The sequence below is a fragment of the Mastomys coucha genome, unplaced genomic scaffold, assembly GCF_008632895.1.
Source record: "Mastomys coucha isolate ucsf_1 unplaced genomic scaffold, UCSF_Mcou_1 pScaffold5, whole genome shotgun sequence".
NCBI lineage: Eukaryota > Metazoa > Chordata > Mammalia > Rodentia > Muridae > Mastomys > Mastomys coucha.
In genome coordinates, this window is record NW_022196911.1 from 69757940 (window position 1) to 69773924 (window position 15985).

At 34.8% G+C, this 15985-nt stretch overlaps 1 protein-coding gene across 1 annotated transcript; it reads left to right on the forward strand.

The window, feature by feature from the left end:
• Positions 1 to 337: 337 nt before the first annotated feature.
• LOC116078696 (zinc finger protein 479-like) lies at positions 338 to 15596 on the forward strand. The gene is made up of 6 exons (XM_031354040.1): positions 338 to 352; positions 1088 to 1214; positions 1659 to 1754; positions 12766 to 12947; positions 13014 to 14412; positions 14650 to 15596. The coding sequence occupies exons 1-6, from the start codon at positions 338 to 340 to the stop codon at positions 15594 to 15596; spliced, it is 2766 nt and encodes a 921-aa protein (XP_031209900.1).
• Positions 15597 to 15985: the final 389 nt, after the last annotated feature.

Consider the following 15985-nt stretch of genomic DNA (forward strand, 5'->3'; position numbering starts at 1 on the left):
TTTAACAGTGTTCAGCCTTCATTTAAAATCCCAGTCTGCTGTGTTATGTGTAGAGGAGGTCACTACAGCCATATACCGAGGTCTATAGAGAAATACACCAGCTTTTGCATCTGATGTAGGAAATGAAAATCTTCTGGGTTTTTTTCCTGCCTATTAAAGCTCATCATTTCAGCATCTGTTCTCTGGCAGAAGGCCTAGAACTTTGGTTCCTGCTTCCCACTCCTCAGTTTTACCAGGGACAGGGAAGATCTGCTGCCTCTAAATGAAGAGTGGCTTCTGGAAGGTGAAATTTTAGTATAAACTTTTGTGAGACATTCCATTCTGAAGGAGAAAAAAGATGTGCTCTTCTCAGGTAAATGCATGCATGGATCTGAGACAGGATGACTGTTCTTACAGAAGTAACTTCACAGCTCAAATATCCAAACTTTCACTGTGCTAACTCACATTTACAGAACTATTTTTTCATGTGACTATCTTTTATACTTATACAATAAGTTATATAATTTATTATCATTTATAATCATAAATTATAATTTATAAATAGTATAAAATTTATAATATTTATTGTACATTAAATTATACAATAAATATATAATACAGAAATAATATATAACAATTATATTTTAAATTATATAATAAATATAGGATAAGTAACATATATAATAAGGCAGAGAGCCTATTGCAGTCATTCTTAGCCTTCCTACTACTGTAACTCTTTAGTAGAGTTCCTCAGGTGGTTGTGACCCTAACTATGAATTTATTTTTATTGGCAGTTCATAACTATAATTTTGCTACTGCTATGAATCCTAATGTTAATATCTCTGCTTTCTGGTGGCTTAGAAAACCACCATTAGATCATTTAGGGGATCATGACATTTGTTCTCCAAAAGGGTCACAGGTTGACAACTGCTGGTCTATTGGATCTTTGCAGAGAAGTCACAACATTCTTTCTCTCAGATGATAATTCATCAAAAATAACATTAGTTATTGATAACAGAACAAGTTACATAATTAACTAATATTTCCTTGAGTCAAATCTAGAACTTAGCTAATGGACACAAGGGAACACTGTTAATTTTAATTTCAGAGTGTGTTGACGTTCATGGATGTGGCTATAGAGTTCTCTAAGGAGGAGTGGGAATGTCTGGATTCTGCCCAGAGGGCTTTGTACAGAGATGTCATGTTGGAGAATTATGACAACCTGATTTCTGTGGGTAAGAATATTCTTATCCCATAATTTCTACTTCATCTTATGGATATCTAAAACTGCTATTATTATTTGGTTCATTAATTAGTCTATGTCTTAAATTTTATAGGTATTATTGACTTATTTAGAGCTAACATGTTCTATATCTTTATCATGTTTTTACATTTAACTTTATGATCTTTCAATCTTATTTGTTTTTTGTATAGGCAGTCTTTAGCATTTATATGTGAATCTACTTTGACTTCCACAGTTGTCTTCTTCTAATGTGGTAATTTTAAACAGAAATTCATAATTTTTAAAAGAATTGAGTTATGGAGAGTCTAAAACATTTGGAAAGATGTGACTATAAGAAAGTCATTCATGTATCTTTTACTCTTCTCCATGTTACCTATGGCACATTCCTATACTAGTACCCAGCTATATTCAATGGTATATCTGTTTGAATATACAGGTGTTGCTGTTTCAAAACAAGAGGTAATCATCTGTCTTGAACAAAACAAAGAAGCATGGATTGTTGATGGAGAGAAGACAGAAATAAGAGAACCAGGTAATCTGAAATGAAATAACATGAGATATGATGATTCTAAACCAAGGAGCAATCTAATTTTGAAGTGTGACTAGACAAGTTATTCAGAATAATGTACCAGAATAATACTACAGCATAGCTTTTATATGAGTTTTGTCTTATTTTATCTGAATAGTGGTGGTTTGAAATGTAGAATATTATACATGTTTTATGAAATAGTAGATTATTCTGTCTTCTAATTACTGTCATTATTTTGTTGCATGTATATGATAAGTATATTTGAGTGATTATTGTTTTATTGCCCTTATAGAGAATTTTATAGCGTATATCTTGCTAACATTTTTCTCTCTGTCATCTTCTTGCAGACCATGTCCACTCCCCACACTAACTCAATATATCAAGGTTTCTCTAACCTTCTCATTCTCTCTGTCTCTGTCTGTGTCTGTGTCTCTGTCTCTCTCTGTGTCTCTGTCTTTCTCTGTCTCTGTCTCTCTCTGTCTCTCTGCCTCTGCCTCTGTCTCTATCTCTCCCTCTCTCCCTCTCTCCCTCTCCCTCTCCCTCTCCCTCTCCCTCTCCCTCTCTCTCTCTCTCTCTCTCTCTCTCTCTCTCTCTCTCTCTCTCTCTCTCTCTCTCTCTCTCTCTCTCTCTCTCTCTCTCTCTCTCTCTTTCTCTCTCTCTCTCTCAGAGGAAAAAAGAAAAAGAAAAATAGAAGCCAAAAAATGTATTTAAGCATAGAGTCAGATTTGTGCTGTAAACTTTTCCTTAACATAATCCATGGAATATGATTAATAGACCTGATGTTATACTGCAGAATAAAACTTATTATTCCTCTATTAGATAAAAGGAAATATAACATATTGTTCTATAAGCATGTGTGTGGGAGAATTTTCTTTATTAACGCTGTATGGGGAGGCTCAGCATTAATAAATGCTAGTCTCAGATCCCTGTAGGTAGTGCTATCCCTCCCTAATCTGGCAGTCCTGTGTTAGATAAAAAAAGAAAACTGAGCAAGCCAGGGGAAACAAGCCAATAAGACGCACTCTTCCATGACTTCTGGTTCATTTTTTGCCTTGAGTTCCTGCCCTGATCTCCTGATTCTGCTCATGATGGACTATGTTTAGGATATGTGAGCTGAAACAAACCTCTGTCTCTCCAAAAAAAAAAAATCTATGTAGTATGGATAGGTTCTTACCTTGTGTAACACTTTTTACCTGTTTCCCCTTCTCAAAGCTGGAGTTTTATCTGCCTTGAACTTATATTGATCTGGAGGATGTTCTCACATTCTCAGTGAGTTTACACGGGTATTACTCTTGTTGTGTGTGGAGATGTTGTTTATTTAGCATCATTCACTATGTCTGCCCTTTATAATCCTTCTGTCTCATCTTCTGCATTAGCCCCTGAGTGTTTGATAAAGGAGGAGTTTGATAAAGATAACTACATAAGACTGAGTGCTCCAAAGTCTCTCAATTTCTGGACTTTGCCAGTTGTTGGCCTCCATATTGAGCGTCTCTATTAAAGGTTGGTGATGAACAGATCTACTGGAAAAGCAGTATATCTTTAACAGTCATATTATTATGACTTTATTTGTAGGAATAATAGTAGATTTTAATATAGGACCCAGTATGTGTTTAGTCTCTAATTATGGGTCACAGAAACAGTGTCAGAAATAGGTTTTAACTCACAGAGCCACCATGATGCCAATCAAACAGTGGTAGGTACTACCAAAGCATTTATGGTGTTATTTACACCAGTGAGCACATCTTACAGGAAGGTCATCATTGCACATCACAAAGCAAATAGCTGTGTGAGACAAATAATTCATTTTGCCCTCCTATGCCCAAGTAGTACCTAAATATACTATGAATGTAAATCAGTAGGATGAAAACTACACTTTAATATGCAACTCAATATTTCTGCTGCTTTATGTCTTTATTATCTTTGGCAGTGGTCACATATCTTCAGGTCTGGAGTAAAAATAAATGTGTTTGTAATTACCTGTGCTATTTCAGCAGACTACAGGTCCTTTGGCCTATAATTCAAAAAGTTACAACCCATTTCTTGTACTATGTGCTATGTGTAGTTCCAGGTGATATGTAGCTTTGTATTGTCTATTGTAATTTGTGGCAATGTCATTTAAACAGCATTTCATATGCTCATGTGTTAGGAAGCTTCTATAATAGTAGTTTACCATATGGCATTAAACAATATTTACTGAGAACCAGAGAAATGGTGCAGAAGTTAGAGCTGCTTGAATTGCAATCTTATGACTTGAGTTCAATATCCAGAAGACACTGGGTGGAAAAGTATTCTACAAAGCACCCCTGTTTACATGTATACCCCCACACATACAGGCAGTATGTATGTAACTTTAAAATTTGGCATGTACTGTTATTAAGAACCATAATGGTTCTTCACTACTCTATGTCTATCTCTTGATATAATCTTGATTTTATTTCTCCTTTATGACACTGTCTTTTATTTTTTCTTTCTATGAAAAAATAAACAAGTATATTCTGATCCCTAACTAGCTGCACAACCACCATAGATATTATAACTATAACAGATATACCCAAATCTTAAACACTAACCTAGCACACAAAAGAAACCTTGCAGGGTTTTTGTTGTTGTAGTTGTTGTTAGAGTACCTCATTCTTATTGATTGTCCCTAGCTCCATCCATTTATCTAAAAAAAATGAACACCTAAAGGAATGAAACATTTTATAAAACCTAAAAGAATGTTGTATTTATGGCTTACAAACACTGAATCAAAATGAAATTGACCCTTTAAACCAACACAAATCCTCTGATGAAAAGGAAGGTGTAGTCAGAGCCTTCTAAGTAAAGAAAGCCCATGGTCAGATGGATTCAGGGCAGAAATTGACTAGACCATCAAGTTACAATAAAGCCTAGTTTCTTTAAGATTTTCTCCAGTTTAGAAACTCGAGGACCTTTTCTATTTCTTTTCTTCTTTTTATGAAGCCACTATGAGTTTGTTTCAAAAACTAAACAAAGATATGTGTCTCAGCATACTACATGAATATAGATGCTAAAATTTGCAGTAAGGTATTTTGAAAATTAACTAAAAAACATACATAAATGATTATCTACCATTTTTAAGTTGGTTTCAATCCAGAGATGCAGATAGTTCAACATAAGTTAACTGGTAAAGGTAATAACATTAATAAACAACTACAACATAGAAACTACAGGATAATCTCAGCAAATTCTGAAATTGCCTTTGACAAAATACAGCATCATTATGCAATGATTCTAGACAGACTAAGGATAGTAAACGTGGTTTATAACCAGCCTGGGGACAAGACCATTCTGCATGGAGAATGCAATTCCACTAAAATCAGGAGCAATAGGAGGTTGTCCATTTTCTCCATAGATATTCAATATAGTTTTTGAAATCATATCTAGAGCAAGAAGACATTTAATGATATTGGGTCAGGGTTAGAGGATATGCATAGAATAGATAGTGTCAAAGTATCATTATTTGATACTAATTTTATTTACAAAATTTGACAGGATGTTTCTCAGATTAGGTCTGTAGTTCCTTTTAACAGCATTGTCATCTATAGTGTCACAAAACATATATATATATATATATATATATATATATATATATATATATATATATATACATATATCTGTGTGTATATATGTGTGTGTGTGTTATATTTATGCCTTATAATGTATATAAAATCTATACAAATATATCATCTCCATATATACATATATGTATTTTTTATAATTTTCAGTAAATATAACACAATATATCTGTATGACTTTACCAAAACTATCTCTTTTATTATTTGTCAGTAATCTTGAGTCTTTTTCTATGTTGATCTTTTGCCTGCTCCCAGTTTAGAAACTCTTCCCTCTTCCTATTTTGTATTGCCTTTATTTGTCCCCATCACTATTCATACAATTCTACTAAACTAATAAGGCTTAGGAAAATCAGTGTTTGTTTCCCACTAAATATGATCAGCTTTATGGGTTTTCCAATGCAGAGCATTCATTGCTTAGACAATATATAATCACAAACACCAAATCCCAGTAACAGAGATGTTTTATAACATCTCTGTAACAAAGATGTAATTGTAAATACACATAGCTAAAAGACACACACACAAACCACATATACACACACTCACACACAAACACACATACACACATGTAGGTACCTCAAGAATAATTGAAGGAAGAAGGAAAGAAAGGCTTTCAACTTGAGAAGGAAGGTGGGGAACATGGAATGTTACCTGGGATATAATGGAAGAAAAGAAGGGATGATAAATGTTATATTTCTACTTCAGCTGAAAAAATTGTTTTTATATTCTTTCATTCTTTATTCACTTTACATAAAGACTTCTTGTTACATGGGTATTTCCCTTGTTTGATTAGAGCAACACCAGGATATTTTATTTTACTCCTGGCTGTTGTGAAGTTAGTTGTTTCCCTTATTTCTTCATCAGCCTGTTTATCAATACTAGAAAAGAGGGCTACTGATTTTTTGGAGTTAACTTTGTAACCAACCACTTTACTGAAGGAGATTTTGGCTGTAGGAGTTCTCTGATAGACTTTTTATACTCATTTACTTATCCTATTATATCATCTATGAATAGCAATATTTTCTTTATTTTCTTTTTTAAAATGAATTTCACATGTATTTTATTTATTCACATCTCAAATGTTGCCCCCTCCCACCTCCCAAAGTTCTTCACCTCATCCATAACCCCTTTGCCTCTGAGAGGGTATTCCCCTCTCCTCACATTCTCCTTCCATGGAGTATCAAATCTCTATAAGATTAGGTACATTCTCTCCCACTAAGGACAGACAAGTCAGACCTCAGTTACATATGTGACAGGGGCCTCAGAACAACCAATATATGATCCATGGTTGGTGACTTAGACTCTGGGAGCTCCCACGGGTCACAGTTGACATTGTTCATCTTCTTATGTGGTTGCCTTCCCCTTCAGCTCCTTCAATCCTTCCTCTAATTCTTCTATAGGCGTCCTGTATCTTAGTCCAATGATTGGCTGTATCTGGATCTGCCTGGGTCAGCTGCTGATAGAGCCTCCCAGAGAATAGCCATGCTAGGTTCCTGTCTGAGAGCACATCATGAAATCAGTAATAATATAAGGGTTTAGTGCCCATGCACAGGATATATCCCAAGTTGGGCTAGTCACTAGACCATCTTTCCCTCAGTCCCTTCACCATTTTTGTCCCTGCATTTATTTCTACAGGAACAATTCTAGGTCAAAACTTTTAAAAGTGCGTTGCTGATGCCATCCCTCTCATTTTACAATTTATATCACCTTGATCTCTTTTAGTTCTCTTATGCTCTAACTAGAACTTTACGTACTATATTGAGGAAATAAGGAGAATAGGAGAATGTGTATAGGATGACCTTTTCCCTGATTTTTTTATTTTCCTTCCATTTAATTTGATTTTGGCTCTTGGCTTTTTCTGTATTGCCTTTCATATATTTAGCTTTGTATCTTTGATCTCTCCAAGGCTTTTAACATGAAGGAGTGTTGTATTTTGTCAAAGGCTTTTTCAGTGTCTTAATGTTTAACATAATGTCTAATTATGTTGTTTGTTCTTTCATTTTACTTAAATGGTGGATTACATTGATCAATTTTCACATATTGAATCACTGTTTCCTGTCTGAGATGAATCCTACTTGATTATGTTGGATGATTTTTTTTTTTTTTGGTGTCTTCTTGGATTCTGTTTGGGAGAATTTTATTGAGTATTTTTGCATCAATGTTCATAATGGAAATTGGTCTGAAATTCGCTTTGGTTGTTTAGTCCTTGTATGGTTTAGGTATCAGGATGAATATGTCCCTGCAGAATGAGTTTGGCAATGTTCCTTCTGTTTCTATTTTGTGGAATAGTTTGATGAGTATTGACATTAGCTCTTCTTTGAAGTTCTAATAGAATTCTTTACTAAAACCATCTGGCCCTGAGTTTTTGTTGTCATTGTTGTAAGATTTTTTTTAATTAGGTATTTTCTGTATTTATATTTCAAATGATATCTCCTTTTCAGGTTTCCCCTCAAAAAAAAAAACACTGTTCCCTCCCCCTGCTCACCAACCTACCTTCCTGCTTCCTGACCCTGGCATTCCCCTACACTGGGGCACAGAACCTTCACAGGACCAAGGGCCTCTCCTCCTATTGATGACTGACTAGGCCGTCCTCTACTACACATGCAGCTGGAGCCATGAGTCCCACCATGTGTACTCTTTGGTTGGTGATTTAGTCCCTGGGAGCTCTGAGGGTACTAGTTAGTTCATATCATTGTTCATCCTAAGGGGCTGCAAACCCTTCAGCTCCTTGGGTCCTTTCTCTAGCTCCTTCTTTGGGAACCCTGTGCTCAGTCCAATGGATGACTGTGAGCCTCTACTTCTGTATTAGTCAGGCACTGGCAGAGCCTCTTAGGAGACAGCTATATCAGGCTCCTGTCAGCCAGCACTTGCTGGCATCCACAATAGTGTCTGGGTTTGATGATTGAATATGGAAAGGATTCCCAGGTGGGGCAGTCTTTGGATTGTCCTTCCTTCAGTCTCTGCTCCATAGTTTGTCTCTGCAACTCCTTCCATGGGTATTTTGTTCCCCCTTCTAAGAAGGATCAAAGTATCCACACTTTGGTCTTCCTCCTTCTTGAGTTTCTTGTGGTTTGTGGATCGTATCTTGGGTAATCCGAGCTTCTGGGCTAATATCCACTTATCAATGAGTAGATACCATGTGTGTTCTTTTGTGATTGGGTTACCTCACTCAGGATGATATTCTCCAGATCCATCCATTTCCCTAAGAATTTCATAAATTCATTGTTTTTAATAGCTGAGTAGTACTCCATTGTGTAAATGTACCACATTTTCTGTATCCATTCCTCTGTTGAGGAACATCTGGTCTGTTTCCATCTTCTGGCTATTATAAATAAGGCTGCTAGAATATAGTGGAGCATGTGTCCTTAATACATGTTGGAGCATCTTCTGGGTATATGTCCAGAAGTGGTATAGCTGTGTCCACAGGTAGTTCTATGTCCAATTTCCTGAGAAACCACCAAACTGATAAAAAATGGGGTACAGAGTTAAACAAAGAATTCTCAACTGAGGAATACCAAATTGCTGAGAAGCACCTAAAGAAATGTTCAACATCCTTAGTCATCATGGAAATGTAAATCAAAACAACCCTGAGATTCTACCTCACACCACTCAGAATGGCTAAGATCAAAAACTCAGGTGACAGCCAATGCTGGTGAGGTTGTTGAGAAAGAGGAACACTCCTTCATTATTGTAAAATTTTAATGACTACTTCTGTTTCCTAAGTTAGACTGTTTACCTGAACTTCATTTAACTTTGGCAAGTGGAATCTATCCAGAAAATCTTTTATTTCATTTATATTTTCCAATTTTTATTGTACAGACTTTTGAAGTAAGAGTTAATGATTATTTAGATTTCTTCAGTGTCTGTTATGTCCATGTCTTTATCTCTGATTTGGTTTTTGTTGTTGTTGTTTTTGAGAAAATACCTCTGGTTTTTAGTTTTTAGTTTTTAGTTTTAGTTTTAGTTTTAGTTTTAGTTTTAGTTTTAGTTTTAGTTTTAGTTTTAGTTTGGGTAACAATTTGTCTGTCTTGTTGACAGGAACCAGCTCTCGGTTTTCTTGATTCTTTGTGTTGTTATCTTTGTTTCTAAACCCTTGCTTTCATGCATAGGTTTGTTTATTTTCTGCCATCTACTATTGATTGGTGTGTTTGCATGTTTGCACTAGTGCTTTCGGGTGTGCTTTTGATTTGCTAGTATGAGACGTATTTTCCTTAAGAAGGCCTTTAGTGCTATATGCTTTCCTTTTAGCACTGTTCTCGTTATGTCTCATATGCTTGGGCATGTTTTGCCTTTACTTTCAATGAATTAAAAATGTCTTTAAATTCTTTTTTTCTTCTTTGACCCTGTGGCCATTGATTAGAGAATTATTCAATTTCTATGAGTTTGTAGGCATACTGTTATTCTGTTGTTGAAGTTCAGCTTTAACCCATGGTATGCTGAAATATGCTAAAGCTTATTTCAATATTCCTGTATCTGTTGATGCTTGCTTTGTGACAAAGTATAGGGTTTATTCTGAAGAAGGTTCTGTGACCTGTTGAGAAGAATGTGTATTCTTTTGTGTTTGTGTGAAATGCTCTATCTGTTAAGTCCATTTGATTCATAATGTCTGCTAGTTTTATTATTCCTATGTTTATTTTCTGTTTTGATTATCTTGCCCATTGGTGAGAGAGAGGGATGTTGAAGTCTCCCACTATTATTGTGTGATGTGCAATGTATGTTTTGAGCTTCAATAATCCTTCTTTTATAAATATAGGTGCATTTGTGGCATAGAGGCTCAAAACTGAAACTTCATCTGCTGAATTTTCCCTTTGATGAGTATAAAGTGTCCTGCCCCTTCTGTTTTGATTTCTTTTGGTTCAATGTCTATCTTATTAGATATAGGAATGGCTATTCCACCTTGTTTCTTGTGTTTATTTGCTTGGAAAACCTTTTTATCCAGTACTGTTCTCTGATGTAGTGTCGATCTTTGTTGCTGAGGTGTAGATTTTTTATGCAGCAAAATGACGTATCCACTCTGTTAGCCTCTGAATTTTTATTAGAGTATTGAATCCATTTTTGAGAGATATTAATGACCAATGAATGTTAATTCCTGTTGGTGTTTGTGTTTGAGTGTGTGTGAATTTTTATTAGAGTATTGAATCCATTTTTGAGAGATATTAATGACCAATGAATGTTAATTCCTGTTATTTTGATGTTGGTGTTTGTGTTTGAGTGTGTGTGTGTGTGTGTGTGTGTGTGTGTGTGTGTGTACAAGAGAAACTCTCTTCTTTTGTTTTTTCTTTATGACTTATTAATTTCCTTTCATTTCTTGGGTATACTTTCTCTCCTAGTGTTTGAGTTTTCCTTCTAGTATCATCTATAGGGCTGAATTTATGGAAAGTCTCTTTTTGTATTTGGTTTTGTCATGGAATTTTTAGTTTTCTCCATCAATGGGGATTTTGTGCTTCTGGGAATCTAGTTTCTGGACTGATATTTGTGGTCTCTTTATGTCCAGGCCCTTTTGGCTTTTAGAGTCTCTGTTGAGAAGTTAGGTGTAATTCTGATGTTTGTCTTTATGTTCCTTGGCCTTTTTCTCTTGCAGCATTTAATATTCTTTTTTTGTGCTATACATTTTGTCTTTTGGATATTTTGTGGTGTGAGTATTTTTTTGATCCAATCTATTTGGTGTTCTTTAAGCTTTATGCATATTTAAAGCCATATTTTTCTCTAGATTAGAAATTTTTTTTGACATGATTTTGTTGAAGATATTTTCTGTGTCTTTGAGCTGGGAATATTCTTTGTTTTCTATTACTATTTATTTTAGGTTTGGTCTTTTCATAGTTTTCCAAATTTCCTTCATGTCTTGTGTTAGAAATATTTACACTTGGCATTTTCTTTGACAAATATATGTAATCCTATTGTATTTTCTATACTTGTGATTTTCTCTTCTATGTCTTGTATTCTGTTGGTGATACTTGTACATGTAGCTTCTTTTCTCTTTCCTAGGTTTTGCAAGATTGCCTCAATTTGATGTTTCTTCATTGCTTCTATTTCTCTTTTTACATATTTTAGATATTTCTCTATTTAGAACATTTTTATTCTTTTCTTCACCCGTTTGATTATATTTTCCTGTATCTCTTAGTATTTATTCATTTTCTCTTTAAGGACAACTGAATATTTGATTTTATTTTCCTGTATTTCTTTAAGAGATGCATTTCATTGTTAAGTGACTGTTATCTTCATAAGATTAGTTTCAAGGTCATTTTCTTACACTTCAGGTTTGCTAGGATATACAGGGCTTACTGTGGTTCTTGTAGTATTGCATCGCCCTGCATTTCATTGATTACATTCTTACTATGTCCTTTAGCCATCTGATTGTCCCTAGTGTTGGCAGGCCGATTAGTCCTTGATGGCTGCAGGTCTCTGGGATTTCATATAGAGCTGGGTTGCTCTGGGTGGCAGCAAGTTTCCAGGTTTGCAGGCAGAGCTGTTAGTATCTCATGGCTTCAGATGTCTGTTTGTCCAGGTGTCAGTAGGCCTCTGCAGATGCAGACAGACCTTGTAGTTTCAAATGGCTACATGGGTCTAGGATTGCAGGTAGTGGTGTGTACTGGAATATGCAGCATGAGGTTGATAGAGCAGACCTCACAGCTGCTGTGCTTGCCAGGGAACATAGCTAGCAAGGGATTAGAGTATAGGGGTCTTACGTGTTTGGCCTGGGTGGTAGCATGCCTTCAAAGATGCAGGCAGATCTATGGCCCAGCAATTGAGGTGCAGATCCATGAATCTGAGATATATTTAAAAAATAATATGTGACTGTTCAAGTTTTAGGTCCAGGACTTCATATTTTAATTTGACATAAAGTTTTTCAGAATATTATGGTTAGAAAATTGATTTTATACACATTAAGACTTCTAACATTTTTAAGAATGCCCAGGTTTCTATGGAATTTATCTGTCTCAATGAATATTCCATAGGATTTGAGAAATAATTTAAATCTATTCTCATATATCTGACATGATTTTTACCTAATCATGTTCAATTTTTTCATGTTTCTTTCCTTACAAATATTCCATAAAAATGATTTTAAATCCATTATTTTAAGTGATTCTAAGATGATTTATATCCATATTGATAATTGAGATTCACAGTGAAGAAAAAAAATTATAAATGGGTGATAGTTACAACAATTTTGTTTCAAGTTGTCTGTTATTCTGATGACTTGCATATATATTACAAAGTGTGTGATATGTTCTTGAAATATGTTCTAACAACCATTACATTTATGACATTTGTTTCCTTGGAACAATGTTGCTGGACTTCTGTGTTATACACTTTTGCTATAATCCTTGGATTCATGCTATTTTGTGCATTATGCATATATATTATTTTCATGCAACTTCAAAATAATACATAATGACTTGCTTTATTACTTTCAGCATTGTCTTGTGAACATACCAAGAAGCTACTCCCAAAGGTGTGTACACAAAATTATTTTCAGAAAGAAATAACACAAAGGTTTGGACTTACTGGCCTTTTCAATCTAGATAGAAAGAAGTTCTGGGAATACAGAGGTGACAGTGAGAAACATGAAAGATGTGATTATGGAGATGATATGCTAGCAAAATGTATCTGTTTCATTTCTGAAAAGAATAAAGAAGTTCAAGCTATTCCTGAGAGAACTCAGTCTGGGACACTCCCATTCTTACAGTTGGAGGCTTCTCTAGCAGAATTTTTACAAGTTTTGAAAAGCAACTCTGTCCTACAGAGAAATACAAAAACATTAAAGAGTGACATTTGGGTGAATAAACCCACTTCCCTGAAGCACTCAAAAGGGAGTATAGGATTAAACAATACATCAATACTTTATGAACAAAGGAGATTTTGGAGAAGAGAAAAAATTACTGAATATCATAAATGTGAAAGATATTTCTCTAAAACTATATTACAGTTCCCTCAACAATTAAATCTACTCTGTGACAAGTTCTACCATTTAGATCAACATAAGAAAGTATCCATGTATGTAGTGAAACTTGGAATATATCATGTGGGAGGTACTCGTGGAAACTCCAACAGAATAAATGATACTAACATAGGCTATATTAAAAACCCTTTTCTGAAATATTGCCAAAACAATCAACATGGAGGGATTTTATACCAAGATAATATCATATTATATGATTCTCTTCATGAAACATTTCTAAGAAAAAATGAGATAAATAAATGTATTCCAGAAAATAGTTATAACCATGATAGTAGACAGGCTATGTTTAATCACTGCTCTCACTCATCTTTGCAACAGCAGGGCCATACCACAGAGAAACTTTATACACCTGACTGGAAAGATGACCTTTTAAATGAATCCTTAATTCTTCGGGTTTATAATGGAATGTGGACTAAAAGAGATGCCAATAGATACAAATGTGATACATACAGGAATGCCTTAACTGAATCATTATACTTAGAGAGAGATAACATAAGACATATTAAAAAACAACTTTTCCAGGCCCCAGGATATAACAAGTCCTTGAATTTTAATTCAAATATCATTCAACATGATTCAAGGCATAATGGAGAGGGAAGGCAGAAAGCCACTGTACATATATACGGTTTTTCCAATGTATCAAATCTCTTGGGACATTCAAACTTACCAGTTGAAGAAAAACACTCAAAATATAAGGCACCAGAGAAATGTTCCAGCAAACCTTCAGGCCTTATGGTATTTCAAATTGGAGGAAAATCATGGAAATGTAAGCAATGTGGCAAGTCCTTTGCTCAGTACTCAGCTCTTCAGAGCCCTCATAGAATCCATACTGTAAAGAAAACTTACAGTTGTGAAGAATGTTGGAAATCATTTACTTGGTCCTCAAAATGTCAAGCCCATCACAAAATACACACTGCACAGGAACTTTATAAATCTAGTAAGTATGGGAAATCATTTACCCAGACATCAAATCTTCTAGCTCACCAAAGAATCCACACAGGAGACAAGACTTGCAAATATAATGAATGTGGGAAATCATTTACAAAGTCCTCAAGTCTTAAAGTTCATCACAAAATCCATACAGGAGACAAACCATACAAATGTACTAACTGTGGAAAAAGCTTTTTATATTCTTCAGCTCTTAAAAGGCACTACATAATCCACAGTGGAGACAAACCTTACAAATGTAATGAATGTGGAAAATCATTTACACAGTCTTCAAGTCTTAAAGTTCATCACAAAATCCATACAGGAGACAAACCATACAAATGTACTAACTGTGGAAAAAGCTTTTTATATTCTTCAGCTTTTAAAAGGCACTACAGAACCCACAGTGGAGACAAACCTTACAAATGTAATGAATGTGGAAAATCATTTACACAGTCTTCAAGTCTTAAAGTTCATCACAAAATCCATACAGGAGACAAACCATACAAATGTACTAACTGTGGAAAAAGCTTTTTATGTTCTTCAGCTCTTAAAAGGCACTACAGAATCCACAGTGGAGACAAACCTTACAAATGTAATGAATGTGGAAAATCATTTACACAGTCTTCAAGTCTTAAAGTTCATCACAAAATCCATACAGGAGACAAACCATACAAATGTACTAACTGTGGAAAAAGCTTTTTATGTTCTTCAGCTCTTAAAAAGCACTACAGAATCCACAGTGGAGACAAACCTTACCAATGTAATGAATGTGGAAAATCATTTACACAGTCTTCAAGTCTTAAAGTTCATCACAAAATCCATACAGGAGACAAACCATACAAATGTACTAACTGTGGAAATAGCTTTTTATGTTCTTCAGCTCTTAAAAGTCACTACAGAATCCACAGTGGAGACAAACCTTACAAATGTAATGAATGTGGAAAATCATTTACACAGTCTTCAAGTCTTAGAGTTCATCACAAAATCCATACAGGTGACAAACCTTACAAATGTAATGAATGTGGTAAATATTTTACCCAATCTTCAAATCTTCGAGTTCATCAGAGAATCCACACAGGAGATAAACCTTACAGATGTGATAAATGTGGGAAATCATTTACAAAGTCCTCAAGTCTTAAAGATCACCACAGAATCCATATAGGAAATAAACCTTATAAATGTAATCACTGTGGAAAAAGCTTTTTATCTTCCTCAGATCTTAAAAGGCACCACAGAATCCACAGTGGAGACAAACATTACAAATGTAATGAATGTGGTAAATATTTTACCTGGTCTTCAAGTCTTAAAGTTCACCACAGACTTCATATTGTAGACAAGCCTTATGAGTGTAATTAGTGTGGGAAATCATTTACACAGTTCTGAAAGCTTCAAGCTTACCACAGAATACACACTGAACACAAACCTTATAAATCTAATTATTGTAGGAAAACATTTTTCCAGTCATCAAATCTTCTAGCTCACCACAAAATTCATACAGAAGACAAACTTGCAAATGTAATGAATGTGGGAAAAGCTTTATATAGTCCTGAGATCTTAAAAATCACTACGGAATCCACACAGAAGACAAACTTTACAAATGTAAGAAATACGGCATGTCTTTTACCTGTTCCTCATCTCTTCAAGTTCATCAAAGAATCCATACTGGAGAACAACCTCATATGTGTGAATGAATATGAAAAATCTTTTTCCTACTCAAATCTTCATTCTCACCAGAGAATCCATAG

Coding starts and splice junctions, on each gene's coding strand:
- LOC116078696 (XM_031354040.1), top strand. Junction 1,215..1,658: donor TGACAACCTGATTTCTGTGG/GTAAGAATATTC, acceptor TTGAATATACAG/GTGTTGCTGTTTCAAAACAA. Junction 12,948..13,013: donor ATTATGGAGATGATATGCTA/GCAAAATGTATC, acceptor GAGAGAACTCAG/TCTGGGACACTCCCATTCTT.